The sequence below is a fragment of the Strix uralensis genome, chromosome 20, assembly GCF_047716275.1.
Source record: "Strix uralensis isolate ZFMK-TIS-50842 chromosome 20, bStrUra1, whole genome shotgun sequence".
Lineage (NCBI taxonomy): Eukaryota > Metazoa > Chordata > Aves > Strigiformes > Strigidae > Strix > Strix uralensis.
Window position 1 is genome coordinate 9,363,041 of NC_133991.1, and position 17,457 is coordinate 9,380,497.

General features: G+C 37.6%; 1 protein-coding gene across 7 annotated transcripts in view; it reads right to left on the reverse strand.

Annotated features, from left to right (window-relative positions):
- The window catches only part of NCOR1 (nuclear receptor corepressor 1), a 74,487-nt gene that overhangs the window by 19,133 nt on the left and 37,897 nt on the right, over positions 1-17,457 (reverse strand). For all 7 annotated transcript variants that reach the window (XM_074890389.1, XM_074890390.1, XM_074890385.1 and 4 more), the window contains 15 exons: positions 15,496-15,626; positions 14,769-14,986; positions 13,034-13,096; positions 12,299-12,438; positions 11,451-11,577; positions 9,499-10,054; positions 7,383-7,512; positions 6,882-7,077; positions 4,208-4,381; positions 3,123-3,283; positions 2,606-2,726; positions 2,408-2,509; positions 1,830-1,927; positions 862-1,030; positions 195-335 (listed from right to left, as the gene is read on the reverse strand). In XM_074890389.1, the coding sequence (XP_074746490.1) occupies positions 195-335; positions 862-1,030; positions 1,830-1,927; positions 2,408-2,509; positions 2,606-2,726; positions 3,123-3,283; positions 4,208-4,381; positions 6,882-7,077; positions 7,383-7,512; positions 9,499-10,054; positions 11,451-11,577; positions 12,299-12,438; positions 13,034-13,096; positions 14,769-14,986; positions 15,496-15,626 (2,527 nt within the window). The remainder of the gene's footprint in view (positions 1-194; positions 336-861; positions 1,031-1,829; positions 1,928-2,407; positions 2,510-2,605; positions 2,727-3,122; positions 3,284-4,207; positions 4,382-6,881; positions 7,078-7,382; positions 7,513-9,498; positions 10,055-11,450; positions 11,578-12,298; positions 12,439-13,033; positions 13,097-14,768; positions 14,987-15,495; positions 15,627-17,457) is intronic.

Consider the following 17,457-nt stretch of genomic DNA (forward strand, 5'->3'; position numbering starts at 1 on the left):
GAAAACTGGCATCTACTCCAGTCATATTTCCAGCATGCTTTAATATACTGGTTACTACATGGATTTGGCTAGTACTGTAAGATTTAAATCTAATTTCTCTTTTAGTCTGCTCCATAAAATAATTCTAAATACTCTTACATCAATGCAAAAGGTTTGGATAAAACACAAAACACCTTGAAAGCAGCTATTTTTACCTTCCAGCGGTGCAGACACTGGAGACTCCCGCATTGACATTCCTTGCTTTATATTTCCTTCCATGGTATCATAGCTTCTCTTCAAACCAATTTCATGAGCAGTTCTTGGACTCCTTGTTCCTTCACGAACATTTTTAATAGCTGGCAAAATATACGAGAGCATGATTAGGAAACGCAGACAATAAAAAAGAGACACATGAGCATTACATTAACTTCAACTTAACTTCAATGCTGTAACATTAAATCTCAACCTTAAAAAGACCTTTTATGGTTTGTTGAAAAATATATTTGCTCAAACAGTTACTAAGTCATCAGAATTTTAATTACATTTCAAAGTTAAATGATACATTTCTTTACAGATCTTTTTAAACTTGGTTGTTTAACTTTTCAAAATAAAAATATTCCGTGGCAAATTGGAAATAAATGGTACAGAAATTAAATAGTTTAACTATATTTTACATAGTACAGGGAGACTCTTCAGAACACAGGTACAATTTCTGGATCACTTCAATTCTTATACCCTCAAAAACACAGGCATGTCAATACTTCTCTCAAATGGCACCCCAGTGACTGAAGTTTATACCTATTCACTTGAAAGCAAATATACTTCATCTACGGAACCTGCTGCAGCCTTGACTTTGATCAGGTAGAATATACAAATACTTACTATCATAAGATAAAATATGCCCACTTTTGCCTTCATAAATAACATGGCCTTTGGCTGAAGCTTCCTCTCGGCACTTTTCTGGGCTGCTGTCTTCTGTAGCCAGCCGGGTGATAGTTCCCTTCAATAACGCGTCAGCTGCTATGCCAGACTGGGACAGAGCTGGTGTACCCTGCATTTAAATCAACCAAATATAATTCAGAACATGTGCATTTTTTTAAGAGAATAGGGAGCAGTGAAGGGGAAAAAAACAAACCAAAACCCACAACAATTTTTACATCTAGAAAACCAATCATCGTATCAAGCAGTATGGCTTAAACTTCTGCCTGTATTATTACACATTTACCCTAAATATTACTAAGATTATTTGTAGGCAATTCACTACCTTCTTAAAAAAATACAGAATGAAGAATATTACAAAAGTATTTCATGACCTCAAACACTTACCCTATAATACCGTTTTGGGGAAAGATAACATATACTACATACTTAACGGTGCCATTAGGTTTGAGTTCTATCCGAAGTAGTGAAAACTACCCTTCTCAAAGGAGAGCTGTTACTATTGCTCTCCATAAACAGTAGCATTTAAAAAATGATGAGACAAAAGGTCTTAATTTGCCTTTTTACCTTTAAATAGCATCTGCACAAGACTGGTTGCAGTTGATTTTAGTATTTGAACTCAGGTGTGATGCTGTTTTCACGGACGTTGCTAATAAGCCATCAGTTAGGTATACCAAAGGCTCTGCCGGTTTTATTAAAAAAGTTTAAAGACTCATATACGTGAAGATGAAATCATGGTGATGACTTCAGCAACAGTGGGATTTGACCATCTGATTGTATTAAAACTTCTTTTTTCAAGGCAGTTCCTACTCTGTGATATTAATTTATTTTTTCAGACATGCAAATACATTCACGGTAGTACCTTTAAGTATGCTGTTGTGCGACAGCCTTCTCAGTAAGGGGAAAAATACCTGAGTTATAGAGCCTCTCAAAGAAGGAATGGTCTCAACAGAAACTTTATTGGTTGGAGTTCCTCGTGTTATACTTCCCTCCTGTATCGTTGTGGTACCTGGTTTGAAATAATAAGACATCCTGATAAATAAGAGGATAAAAAAGTAGCTACTCTATTTGAAATAATTAAAAACTCTAGTGAGAACTGTTAAGTTTACACTAAAATAGAGGGAAAACTTCAGTTTAACAGCATGTATTTGAGGCAGTTAGACTATTTCCTCTTTTAACAGTCTTTCACATACTAAAAGTCTTACAGCATTAATCTATGGTATTTAGTTTCTTCTGATGTATTTGGACACTGCTCTGTGTATGCTCTAGTGAACAACTTAATTTTGAAATTGGCATGCCTTGAAACAAATGTTTTTAAATGAGACATGCAGACAGGAGGAGCTAGCTACAAATACACGTCTTGGAAAACAGGGAGCGGATTAATCATATTATACTTAAAAATAACACTTCAGCAGTTTGAGCTCTAGAAGTTAATTCTCAGTTTTCTCAGGCTCTGACAAAGCTTCTTAATCTGAGTGACTTTATTTACCTCGAACCACACTTTCATGTTGTGCCCTGACCAAGAGTCCCTCAGGTTGGGAATTCTGGCTTCTGGGAGAGAATTCTTCTTGTTTGATATAGGGCAGGGAAGCTATTCAGAAGAAGAAAAAGTTGTTTGGTTTTTTTTCTTTAATTATGAGTCATTAGATAGTCTATATAAAACACATGTCAGCTTTTATTTTCTTACCAGATTTGGCTGACTCCTGCTGCCTTGGCAGCCCAAGAGATATAGAACCCACTGATGGCTTTGCAGTTTCTTGCGTGTAGGAAGCTTGACTATGGGATGTTAAGTAGGTGCCAGGTGTTCCCTGAAACAACAAATATATTATATGTTAATTCTTGTTTCTGGAATGAAGATTCAAATCTATGTTTAAAGGAGAATGCTGATACTACTATGATCCTATCTTAAAATGCTGGAGTGCACCACTGCAAAGTATCAAAGTGCAGAACTCCAGGAGCATAATGGCACTGTTAGTTTGGAGATGCAGTTCACCTAAACTGGACATCCTCAACCATGCTCCTAAATGTAAACAACTGCAACATGTTCTATTTTATAAGACACCTGTAATTCCTGGACTTTTTGAAGTGGCATGTATAGGTCTTAAGTGTTAATGCTGTGAACACATAACCAAGTACAAGATGAAGGTTGGTGAAAGGACAAAAAATTGATGTAAGCACAGATTTTCAAATAATAATTCCCTTACTTGTGAGATTGAGCCTCCCATGATGAAGGAAGGTTTTTCTGATGGCACACTTGTTTTGGAGGATGGAATGAGTGGTGGCGGTGGTCTGGTGGGTCTGGTTGTTGGAAGGCGGACTCCTTCAGGTATATTGGTTATTACTTGGTGAGGTGCTGGCTGGAGAACTTGGGGAAAAATTGTACATTAAATATTACAGTCTGTTTCAGTTCTAGTACTTGTTAGAGAGACAAGAAGAACAGAAATAGCACAGTTCATCTGACAGCTTCTCATGGGAATTGCCTCACAGTACTCAAAAGCTATCTAGCTGGATTTACAACTCTGAAATTCTCTATGTCCAAGTGTATGTTATGCATAGAAACTGAATGGAGAATATCTAACCTCACATCAAAGTTCAAAAAGAAATAGCAAAAGCTGCACTCTAAAATTGAAGACTCCTAAAACTAAGCATTTAAAAATAACAGCACAGGGTACATTCAAGTTTTTTGTTGTTTTACTGTCTTTAAAGAAAGTTCTTATTTTTCAAATGGAATGCAACTGAGTCAAGTATAATCCAAGCTTCCCTGATTTTGTCTTTTCTTAGCAAGCTATTATACTCTGAAGGGAAAAGCAATAATACAAGTTTCAGAATTAAGATTTGTCAGTTATTTTACTGTTTTATAAAAGATTCAGACTATAATATTAAGCGATTACAGTCAGAAATCAATGCCAAGGATAGCAGCAGCTTTCTCTTTTCCTCAACTCCCCCTTTCATAAGAAAGGCCACCCATGAATATGACGGTACTTGATTTAAGCTGAAAAACTCCTGATGACTTTGTCCCTATGCTGTTCTAACACTTTTCAGATCATCCTATTAGCTTGAGTAAATGTTATGCAGCTGATGCAGTGATAAAGAACAAAAACATAACCTCACTGGAGCCAGAAAAATACCAAGCATATTTTATTTACATGCACACACAGAAAACAACCTATTTTCTTCTTTCGTTAAGTCACAAAATGTTTAGAGAATAATTTGATACTACATCAAGCCACATTAGTCCAGCTTCCAAAGGAAGACTATATATCACTATGATACCTAACAAAATATTTACCTGGCGGGACACTATAGCGAGCTGCATTCATATCAGGTTGGGGAGAGGCTTTATTGACTTCTCTTGGAGATAGCCTGTATGGTGATGCTGACCTTGTTGCTGTATTTTGCACTTGTGCTTCCTGTTCTATCGCTCGTTTGACCTCAGCATAAGGCATATAGGCCACCGGTTTTCCTGCGAAGGTTAAAGTTATCAGAAAGAAAAGAACCCTGGATTAGAAATTAGAGTCAAAAAGTCCAGTTTGCAGCACAGTTTTAACAAAGGGCCTACTCAAATGTCAGATGTATTCATTAGGTACAAATGTTTCATTAAAAAGTAGTATTAAGGTACAGCTTAATTTAATATGTTCCTATGTCTATATTTTTAACCCAAAGCTTTGAAAAGACTCTCTCATTACTTCTATATGTGAAAAACAGTGTCTGGCTCCTTTAGGTCCTTTAAATTCAAGCTCTGCTATTGAAAAAGACTTCATTTAAAAAAAGATTCCTTTCCAAATCGTGTGCATCAACCAGGTTTACATGCAAGTTCAGCCAGACTTATATGCCAATCCCACCAGACAAAAAGCCTTCCTTCCTTGTTTGCTTGCCCAGAGAAGTTACAAATCAAGTTTCAAATACCCATATTGCCCATCAGTAGTGTTTAAAGGGAAAAAATATTTTTACTGAATTTAGGAAATTAAAAATCCAGTACCAGAACTTCACAAATTCCTTTTCCTTGGCAATGGACAATTTAAGTATTCAAAATTACGAGCCAGAACAAGTCTACTGCAGCTGTGAAATTACATCTTTAACCTCCGTAGTCAAAGAAAGATGGCACTAGTCATCCCATAACAGCTTTCTAAAGGATCTTTACTATTTTATTTCATGGTGAAGTATTGTGTAGGTTGTCATAAGCCAATTCCACAACAGGCCCTTTAGTTTGACAAGATGCCCCACAAGTGTTTTGATGTATGCGACGCGAGGTTTTTAAACACCCTGTGGGCTCTCTGCTGCACACACCAGTGGGCGGACAAGTTTCATATGCACAGTGTATCTCAGGAAGTAGCTGTTGTAACGATCTGATGACATCTCAGCCTCTTCTAGTTTTCAGATTAAGACGTTCAGGCTTGTAGAACCCATTTACATTAACCATGTTATCCCTCCCTCTCTGTCTGCCTCAATAATCACCTCGATTTTTGCTGACAGAGACTTCACCCCAGAACTTTCCCACACTTCATAATACCACACTGACAATGCCAAGAGTTATTTGGGTAGTATTTCAGTTATATGGTACTTTTAAGCAAACCCAGACTTTCCACCTAAAGAACCAATTTCCAAAAACTACAATCTTACCCTTCTCTCCACAAATCTACAAGCTACCTTCTCATTATTTTAACAGGCAAAAAAAAATTGGTTATCATTCTTTCATTTTACTTAGGTAAAAGTAATTAAGGTGAAGCATTTTCATAACATAATTTAAAATTCTTATGCATATTAAACACAAAATACTCAAGTTTCAAAGAACATGATAGTTTATATTGCTAATACTGTGGAGACAACAGAAACGACGCAGGAGAATATAAAATCTAAAAATGCAGAATTATGCAACTGTGATATGCAACTCTCTAACATTGTGACAATCAGCACATTAATCTTACTTGGTTTATTTCCCTGTTACAATGTACAGTTTGTGGACCTATTTCTTTTCTAGTAAGGAAAGTTGAGGTTACACACTTAGTACAGAATTGGGCCTCCCATAAGATATGCTTTGCTTGCACAAAAACAAAGCAGTCTTCTGCTAAGCTGTTTGTAATTTGCAAGCTGTTGACAGAATTAAAATAATTTCAGTTCAAAGAATGAAAATATAACCAATATATACAGAGAGAAAACATAATATGAAAACTAATAAATGCATCGTTTGGCTCTTATGTAGCAATTTGGATGATGTAACATATACACTGTCCATCTGAATCACTTTCCTGTAACCAGCAATGGTAACAGATATGTCCTTATTTAGTCACTCCGACAGGTTCCGTGAGCAGTTTTAGCCTTGTTCTGTACTGAAGGTCACACTAAGAGACACATTCAGGAAACACAGGTCCAGATCAGGGAGTTCAGTTCAAACCCTGCCTCCAGGTATCCTCTCTATATATAAAAGCAACCAACCATCGTGTTGCCAAGAGAAAGAACCTTTCACTCAGCCCTTCTGTGGACAGATGGGCTAGAGTATGACAGTTCCACAAAACTTTTGTGTCCTACTCCAGGGCTCAATGTCCACGTATGTACTCCAGTGCATTAAAACATTCCTTTTAATTGTGCTCATACTCCTTTAGCAAGTCTCTCCCGTCTTCACCTTAAGATTCTGAAAAGAGGCTCCCCCAGAACACCAAGCTATCTGGGTCCTCTCACCCATATGCCTAATCTTTCTGCATCTCTCTCTCTAGGAATGACTCATTTTTGAATTTCACCGAAATGGAGTAATTTTTTGTGCCTTATCTAAGGGGGCTACAAGGTAGTTCTTCAACACTGTAACTGCAGCAGGATCTCTACAGTAGATAGGTTCCTTCAACCAAGTGCCATCAGAAAGCAATAGTTAATTATTGGTAGACTCAACATTCATTCTTAAATGAGGCAGCAGTGTAACACATGGACCTCAAATGCAGGGTTCTTTCCATGACTGATGTGAAAACACCTACCTTCCCACTCAACATTAGGGCTCTTGGAAGCGCCACAAGGGCTTACAGCACTTCGATACTCCATATCCAGCTGCTCTTGCCTCTGGCGTTGCTCCTCCAGCAGCGCCGACTCATGCATTGCTTTAATGTGCCGTTGATACAGCGCATAACCACTCACCGGCGTTCCAACAGGAACAGTACAGGGACTGCAAGAAACCTACATGGACAGGATGGTATTAACATCAGGTACATTATTACAGGTACTTTCTAAAGTAACTGTCTTGCTCAATGCCTCCACTGCAGCGGCTGCAGTCTAGGTATGACTGTTTCAAAAGGTCCACATCTGTTTTTAAGCTATTACTTGTGTATTTGTACTTAACTTACTTTCCCCCTCAAAAGTAAGATAACAAAGTAAATGATCTATTTCTTCATTTGTTTCATGATTTTTTGCCGCTTCAGTGTTGCAACTAGTTTTAGGGACAACAGATACTCCTTCAAATGTCACTTAAAACACCCCGTTACCATAGGTGGAATGACAGCAGCTCGGTGGTGAAGCTGTTGCAGGTCCATCTGCCCTTGCTTTATCGTAGATGATACCAGTATTGACCCAGTGGGATTTAACAATGAGGGCTTTGACTCCCTGCTGAAGATACTGGAAAAAGAGATAGAAGGAAAGGGAAAATATCACCAAAAAGACCAAGATTAAACATCTTTAAAATGGCGAAAATATGCCTCGCTACTTCAAAAAAACAAACACATTTAACACACTGGACAAATAGTTGGAAAATCAGAATCACATTGTGTTTTGTCCCACAGCACATCTGGTGGAACAGGCAACAGATGCCGCTGTGTTTTTATAATACACATAAATACCAAAAGAAGTGTTCAGAATCTCCAATACCAGAAATTTAAGTATGCAGTTTCTATATGCACAGTACCACAAGAATGCAACTTTCTTTATAAAGAATGCTTTGAAAAAAAATCAGATAGGAAGTACTAGATATATTTAGTCCACAGGAAATAAACAATAGTATACAACAGACAACTTTCACGTGGAGGGCCAATGTATTTGTGAAGTGGAAAGATGATGTCTGAAGAGGCAAGAGAGTGCAGAAACACCATCAACTGCACTCTTTCCAAAGACCACATGCAGAACAATGATACTGGATACTTTTGACATTTAACATCTATCCTTGGTACTGCGTGTATATTAAGACCACTAAGAGGGAGGGGGCATTGGCTCCAGTGCTATGCTGTGGTTACACAGGAATGCACCAACAGTACACTAAAAAGACTTCAGACATCATCAGTGGTGTCAGCCACCCTCAAAAGATAAATGATTCCAAAGATGTGCGGCGTTGTCCATTTAAAGCCCTATATACTCATGTGGGTTATCCACAGTGTTTAGGGCCAAGTTCCCAGGAACTAAGAAGTTTGCATGAAGACATTGTACACTTTGGAGAAAGAGGTCATCCATTTCTCAGGACACTTGCCTGTTAATTTACAGACACTGGTAAGAGTAAGAAATACTTCCACTACTGTATTACTAATAGTCTTCAAGAGATTCAGTTCTACTGATTGATATAACATGGTTCAATGACAGTAATTGGGTACAGGACTCTAGAGGTTATACAAACAAATAAACACAAGATGTTAAAAGGTAACTAAAATATCAATATTTTGTGCCCCTAGATTTTTTTTTTTTAAAGCAGATTTCATCTCCTACTAAAAGATATATTCAGGCTGTTTTCCCTGTCAAAATCAAGGAGTTTTGGATGCATTCTACTAAACTGAGTTTGTGAGAGCAAGAATTAATTAAAACAGCTCCATCTCCAAATTTTTGGCTCTACATTCAAACAATTTTTCACTAAAGGGAATGGAGAGTCCATGTACTATCCCACACTAACCAATCACACTATAAAAAATATTCCAAGTCTGCTTCTGAATGTTTAGATTCGTTCCTAAGTATTGTGTAAAAGCAACAAACTAACAAAACCAAACCAAACCGAAGAACTTCAGTACAGATCCAGCTACACAACCACTGTTGAGTTTCTTGGTGAATAGACGGAGGCATTTACAAAATTCCCCACGACTAACTTATTTTTTTTAGTTGGTCACTGATTTTTAAATAGCTGTGTAGCAGAAAATCCTGCAGCAGCAAGATCTTCCTCTCCCCACCAGCAGTACCACAGAGCTACTTAAGGAAACTCATGCCAGGGGCATCTCCTTTCTTGCTTTGGCAAATCTTCATTGTTTCAGTAAGCTGCTGGCCTTTCCAGATAATCATTTAACACAATTCCCATTCTCTGAACAGATCCCAAACAGCTTGATATCCCTCATTCTCTAGTTTTCCATGTAGTCGCACTAGTTTGCTACCTACCTAGTCAGTCTATCACCACAGAATTTTGCTTTACCCTGCCTTAGAAGACCCTTCTTTTGGCTTTTCATTAAAATTTTAAACCAGCATTTCCCTCTGTTGCACTTCCAGCAAAGACTCCTTAGACATTCTTTCCCTACTAGAAACTCGTACAAAAATGTCACTACTGATGACAGTTTTTGTATCACTGCTGAAGTAAAACCACTTTTTAAACAACTTCTTAAAGATGGCAATATTTGAATGCTACACAATTAAACTCACCCTTGTCTGTCAGGTTCTCCATCAACTTCCTCATCAGCACTACAGGTGGCACTCGAATCATTATCTGAATGGGATTCTTGTCTTGCTGTATTAACTTGTTGTGACAGACTATAGTCCATTTCCTCTGGTTCTGACTTTTCCTTGGGTTTCTCCATCTCTCTCTCTTTGGTATCACTCTCTATTTTCACTTGAATATTCTCTGGTAGCCTCATTTCAGTCTCTACAGGTTCTACTTTGGTATGCACTGGAAGAGTAATCACAGGCTTAGCTTCAACTGCATGGCTTCTACTGTCAACCTCCATAGGCTCTTCTGTCTCATTATTCATTTCTTCCTTAACCTGTGGCTCAGGGTTCTGACTTTCAGCTGTTGATACACTTTGGGCAGTTAAGGAGGGAGATGTGCTGGCTGCAGGTTTAATGGTAGATTCTTGTTCTGCTGTTGCCTCAGTGGTTACTTTCGAAGCAGCACTCTCAGATGGTGTTTCTTCACTTGGTTTAGCAGGTTCTGCTGGAGTTGGAGATGGAGCACTTTCTGTATCAGAGCTATTTTCAGCACCTGTGGGGAAAAAAAAAAGTTTTGGCATAACTGTTCAATGTTAAGCTTCGATGAACTGCTTCTTTAGAATAATCCAGTATGTCTGCTGTCCCAAAGCACAGCGAGACAATTGCCCTGAAGAACTGACTCCCAAAAGGAGAGCACCCAACAAATCAGCAGATATAGGTGAAGGAGGAAGACTGAAATTACAAAAATAAGACTACTTAGCTAGCTCTGATCTTGCCGAGAGACAGCCAACTAAACTCTTGTGCATATGTCAGAGACTCGATACTTCCATATATGATGCGGCTTTATTACAAGATTAGAGTCAACATTCACAGTACCTAAGGCGCGGCTTTAATGATTCAAATTAACACGTTTTAGAGGCATTGCTGCTAGAAGTGGCAAAATGCTGATTTTACATGAAAATCAGTCACATTTTACAGACATGCCGACTTGCAATTCTTGCTGTAAGTTAACAGTTCTAGTTTACTTTCTTTGTGAATCACCACTGTTTTCTTGAAAATGTCTTCTTTGCTCTGTGAAAGGTGTAAACAGCATTGACAGCCGGATACCAATTATAGAAGGCTATTGATTTTTGCAGTACTTTCCTCCTCTTTTTAGCCTAGTTCATGAACTTCATTATATTATAAATAGCTTTTAGATAAAAACATTTATGGAAAAACTACAGCAACACCTAGAACACAGACGTTATATTCAAGTCTTATCTTCTGATAAGAATCTTCATTCCTCAGAACCACATCAATATTTTAACAAAGTTTGTTAAACAAATGGATGCAATAAGGATCCACCAATTTTAACCTACCCATCTGTAAAACAAGTAATTAATTTTGACTTATAGAAATGGTCAATTTGCTGAATTATACACACTGCAGCTTAAAAAATACCAAACAACTAAAAACCAAAATCCCGAACACTTAGCCATATTCTCTCATTCATCGTTTATGAATTCTATTGCTTACAGCTCCACAAAAGGCTGGCCAAGCCTGACTGATACTGAGTACTTATAATAATTAGCAGTTGCAACCAACAAATTTTAAACAAAACAAAAAACTTAAATTTGCCTGCCTGAAGCTTTACTAAGACTAGCAAAGGTTACATATCTTTGATTTAACTCGTTTCAACATGCACAAATTTTTTGATCAGGTGCTGCCTGTTTACTTTCTAGATGATAGCATAGTCAAAGCATCTCAAAAATACTGAGCAATAACATCTTAAGGTTACCCAGTACTAAAAATGCTTTTTCCTCTCCAGTGAGTTCCAATTGCTAAAATCCAACTGAAACAGTATTTGAGCACTGCATTATGAAGTGGAACACAGCGTTTGGAGTGTATAATTGGCACAAAACATGGGTCCCTTTCTGGGCACACACAAGTTTCCTTCCCAGAAAAGTTACCTTCACTGTCTTCTGGATTCTCTTCTTCATTAGATGCTTCAATATCTTCATCCTCCTGAGCTGACACAGTTGAAGCTACACTCTCACACTGTGATACATCTCGTTCCTCACGGGGCCTTCGTGAAGACTGATAAAGACACGGCATTTACATTGTACTGAAAATTTGCAAGGATTATTTCCTTTTACATGCATTCTCATTTATCAATCTGAGGTTGAAATGAAAGACAGAGAATGTCTATTTAGCACAATACTCATTCACAAGGCCACACTATTTTGACTTCAGGCCAGCTTGTGCTGCTCCTGATCAAAAATAAGCTTAGGAACAAACCACAGTCTCAAGATATGTTTGGGAGACACACTGTGCAGCAAACACGGACACTGATGCTCTTAAGTAAGAAAAGACGAGGATAACACTGCAGTTTAGAGGATTCCAATACTCAGGATTCTAACTTAGATGCCTCAAAACTTTCAGTTCCTGGTTTCTACCAATTCTCTTGCTCTGTTTGGTAAGGTTAGTGCTTAATGTGTTTCATGGTAGCGATACCTGAACTTCTATAGTTGCTGGTGTACTGATGAGTAACGTGGTTTTCAGAGCACTAAAGAATTCCTCAGGCTTCAGAGTTTTATCTGATAGAAAATTTTCTATTGCATTTTAAAGCAAGAAGTGATTAGCATCACAGGTCAGTGAGCATCAGCCGCCTTTTCTAGCAGATTTATGTCACCACACAAAAACAAGTAGAAAAGGAAACAAGTGGTGATTGCAAAACAGTCTTAGTGAAGCATGATGAATGACTTCAGAAAGATGCCAAGTTTTCCACTGCAAAATATTCAATGCCCACTGCACTTACCTTCTGTTTGTGCTGTTGGAGGAGGCTGTCCAGATTGTGTCTCCTTTTATAGTTGAAGTAGAAGTTCTTACACTGAGCTTCACTTTTCGTCCCAACCATTTTGGCAATTGCTGCCCAGTTTCGTCCATGTTCCACTAGGCCTGTTCAAACATAGAAGAACCAATATTTACTATGACAAATACTTCAGCTATCTGAATCCAAATAAATGGAATAACAATGCCTATAGGAAGGTAAGATACAGAATTACCGCTGTCCTTAAAAGAACTCTCACTATGACAATGTATTTGATAACTATTTACAGGGGGAAAAAAAAAAAAAAGCTGTGTCAACCTGAATGTCTGCTTATGAAACCTTCAAATTTAACTCTTTGCTGTTGCTAATATGCAACACCCCGGATAAAATACTGATTTCATGCATAAAATTTACAGGTAACAGCATCTGCAAATGAATAGACAAGTTATAAACTACATTAGCTTTTCTATGAAAAGAATGTCTTATACAAAAGGAATTCTTGTAACTTATAAACACATTACTTTGAAACTTTACATAACATACACACCTTCACATCTGTTTCACAGACTTCTGTGGACCAAGTACAACATCAAACAGTTCTAAGGAGCCCATATGAAAAAAGTCAACATGAGTCTAAAAAAACTGATTTTGTAAATTATTGTAATTTTGTAAATACAAGTTTTCATAAAGTATTTTGAACGTCAAAAGCTTTACAGGATTTACCTTTCTTAGCAACTTCCATTTCTTCTTCTGTCCAGCGGGATGTCTCCACAGGCTCTGCAGAAGCTGAAAAAGAAACAAAGACACCAATCAGAGAAAAGACCAGGATTCACTATTATGGCACCAATCATGCATCCCATAGTCAACTAATCTATTTACATTAACGCTTGTTCAAGTCACTTAGGAAAGCTGCTCTTGTCAGTGGGAAGTGGTCAATCTCCATTAAAACAAGTTAGATATATAGAAGGAACCACCACAATCTCAGCAGAGCAAACTGTTCAAAACTGTTCTGCCCACAAAACTACGATTAATTATCTGCCAAGAAAGACTTGAAAGTAACTTAAATAAAATTTTAGTGATAAATACATCTAAACTGTCAATATTTACCACCAACTACTAAAAGCAGCAATCCAACATGCTACAATCTAGTTCCATCTTATTTCACTGACTGCTGTGGAAAGGACTGACATGGTTATTTATTGACTAGTGGGTATCAAGAAGTCTACTATTCTTGTATTCACTGAGTCTCCTACTGGACAAACAGAGAAAAATAAAAGAAAACAAAAAAACAGTAAGTAAAAACAAGCAGGAAACTAAGTATGATTCAGCACAAAATACTTTTCATTCACTTCTCTGGATTTGATATCATTCTGTTTAAATTCTGAATGGCATTAAGCTGCAACAGCTCCGTTTGCTTTTCATAAAATCTGCCGTTACGCACAACATGGACCCTTCAACAACTTCCAATAACAAACAACAAAAGGAGGACCACTATGAAGTATCTGGATCCACTAAAAAACTATTTGGATTTTCCAATCAACCCTGCAAAAATGGTTTTAAAAAAATAAAAGCAAAACCCATTATTGCCTTAGTCTAGATGCTGACAAAAACCCACTATGTCAACTGAGCAAGAATGTCTATCACAGTCTCTGATGTTAAATGAGAACTAATTTGCCCACTTACTCTGTTCTTTAGGATATGCAGCATATCTGAGCAACAAAAGAGCTGTTACAAATTCTAGAATAGCAGCTGCCTGTAACTACCCAGTTGAAGAGCTAGGTGCAAAAAACTTTGCCACAGCAGAGTACTGCAAGAAAAAAAAAACCAACCTGCCCTGCCATCCTGGATAATTATTTACTAGCCACAAGGTATTCTGTTTGCTAGTATTTCTGCACCACCACAAATTATGCCAGCCTTTTCAGAAATGCAGTCAGAGATAGCAGTCTTTTTTAACCATACGTGCCAAGAAAGTAGCGTTTTATTTTAAAGAAGTCTCTTGCCATCTAATACAGAAACAACAACAAAAACAATTGCTAGGATCTATTTCAGATTATGAAACCCTCTAAATACTCAAATATCACGTCTACTTATTTAACAATAACCTCTGTGAGCTACAGCCTGTAAGTCAATCTGTGTTAAAGGCATTTGGATCTCTACAGATCCATCATTAACACTGCAAAAAAAGAAAACATAGTTATCACAGAAAGGCTGAACTGCCTTTTTTCTCCCCACGTGGTTCTAAAAGAGTCATCTGATTACACATATACTATTCATGAAGTTACACTTGTGAAGTTTAACAGTACCACGCAATCACAAAATTATAAGCAGGCCTAAGAATAAAGATGTAATACTAAATAGAGAAAAAAAAAAGTTCACTGCATGCACAGAAAACAGCCTTATGTCAGTGAAGAGCCTCATGACCAGATGGGTCCCCGAGTGTCCTATAAATGCTACTCACAAGGTTCTGGTGGGGGTGGAAGAGGTGGTGGTGGTTCTTCAGTGGCTGCAGCTGCAGCAGCACTTGCTTGTGCAGCTTCATTTGTCATTGATCTGGTGATTCTGCCCTTACGACGACCTTGACTATTGGCAGTTTTTCGGCCCCTAGGAGTGGCCTGCTCCCTTTCCTCTGTTTCCTCTGGTGCAGCTTCAGTTTTGTCCTTTTCTTTGGTGTTCTCTCTGAGAGTAGTTAAAATATAATTCAGTCACATTCAGATAGCTATTATGGGCAGATATTCCCAAATATCAATGTTAAAAAAAAAAAAAACCAAAACCAAACAAAAAACCACACCACAAACAAAACTCCACAAACTCTAAAGATGCCTATTCACTTACTGCCTACAATTTATAGAGTTGCTAGAGAATAACACAGATACACGATATTATCAGCTCCAAAGAAGATACAAACACTGTGACAGAACATATGAAAAAAACCCAAACCAACAAGGTATGAAAACAATTACACGTGCAAAAAAAATAATCCCATGGCTTTTTCCACCAGTCTGATTAGTTCATCAAGACAGAGAAATTCATGTGTCCAAAAAAGCTGTTTAATGCACAAATCCTAACCTAAATAGGAACAGTTTTCAGTCCGAATTTCGCTGTCAGGCTAATGTGAATCCTGTTCTGATCTTTGAAAAAAACTTCAATCTAGGGTGAATTAACGCATTTTCAGTACATATACTTACTTAGATTCCTCCTTCTCGTCCTTTTCCTCTTCATCTTTCTTTTCCTCCTCTTTCTTCTCTGCTTTTTCTGCTTTTTCCTCTTCTACCTTTTCTTCTACCTTTTCTTCTTGAGAAGGACGAGCAATTTGTTGCTGAATTAAAATGAGATTTACATATTATAAGAAGTTGATCACACAAAGGTACAGCAACTTGTATTCAGAGCAGCACAAACACTGATGTTGCCTTACCTCCCACTTGATATGTCAAGTTACAGTCACTGCACACTGGTCAAGATAAAACACCTGTGCCAAAACCTGTAACACCTATCTGCACTCTGAAATCATAACAGATGTGATGTTCCAGGCATTATCTCCCGGACTTCAGAAGTTCCCTTTGCCACAGAATGTGCAGTTTCTATATATTAGCTGTACATCCATCCTCAGCACCTATCAATTTATTTTCTCTTATGTTTCTTCTGGTCAGCTGCCCCATTCAGATATGGTATTTTTTCTTATAAATATAACCACAGAGGTACAGGCTTCTTTTACAGCATGAGCACAGAGGTGATAATGTACCCATACACGTGTCAACAGATACACGTGCTGTTGTATGCCACACTAAAAATGGACACCTATGTTTTAAAAATGCTTAGAGAGGTCCGACCAACATCTTTTGTAGTGATGGTGTTACACCTCTCAAATTTTATTTTTAACGTTGTCCATTTTAAAATAGTGAAACATGATAGCTTACAACTTGGAAGCAGATCTTGTAGCATGAAAATTATGGCCAACTCTTAAATCACCTTCTCAAAACTGTAGCTAGTAATTAAGAAATGTAATTGTTCAAAAAATTAGGTCAGGAATTTTAGACTTACATTTCCAGTGAATTTACAGAAGGAAAATTATAGCCTAGAATTATTTTTTTTTTTTTAAACTATAGTCTTTATCAAGATGATAGTTTTACAAGCACATTAAGCACTGACAAATGACAAAGTAATTACCATTACCTGTTATCATCCTAAGGAAAACAGCACAAAATACTATTTACGCATTCCTGTTAAGGGACTCTCACTCCTTATCTGTCAAAGCAGTCCAGATGACTACCATGTGCAAGGGTATCTCATTTTAGAAAGCACATAAATTTGACTTAAACTTTCCAGCAGATATAATCCGCTTCAAACAGGAATTAATGGAAGGAATTGCTGTTACTTAGTGTGATCACATAGAATTACACATGTAATCACATTAATTACACATGTAATCACATTAATTACACATGTAATTACACTGTGATCACATAGAATTACCAGCATGATCCCTTACAACCGCTTTCACACACTCACAAAATAAAAAGCCTTGGTATTCCCTGTCTGACTTCACTCTTACAGGTGGCCTAATGTTAGACAAGCCAAATATCCTGTGACGTTTTAAGAAAGCATTAGAAAAATGACACTGCTCATATGGGGGGGGGCAGGGCAGTATTAGGAAAGATCTATAGAATGTGGCTACAGAAAAGATTTCCTTAAGTTTCACTATTGTCATCCTCCCTAAATATATTTAGGATCCTAAATATTGCTTTTTGCCATCCACAATGATGTATCTGCACATGGCCAAAACATCTCACTTTCCAACACTGCTCCATTTTTACATCCATAACTCACCTGCGAATTCCTTCCTCTCCAGGCTAAAATACCAAGCAGTAGTATTATACCAAGCTGCCACTAAATAAACCATGTAACCCGTTCCCCCAATTCCCAGAACCCTTACATGAAGCAAATAGCAAATTAATTCTCTTGATGGGCCTCAAAAGGCAGCAACAAGCATCTGGAGCTTAATCCATATTGCCCATCCACACTCAATAATATCTGTACCAAGGTGATGATCTGAGTGCCACAGAAAAGTCTAAGAGCCCTCTGTACTAGGTACCGTACAACAAGAACGGGAAAAGAACACCTGAGGCTGCAGGTGATGTTATAGCGGACAG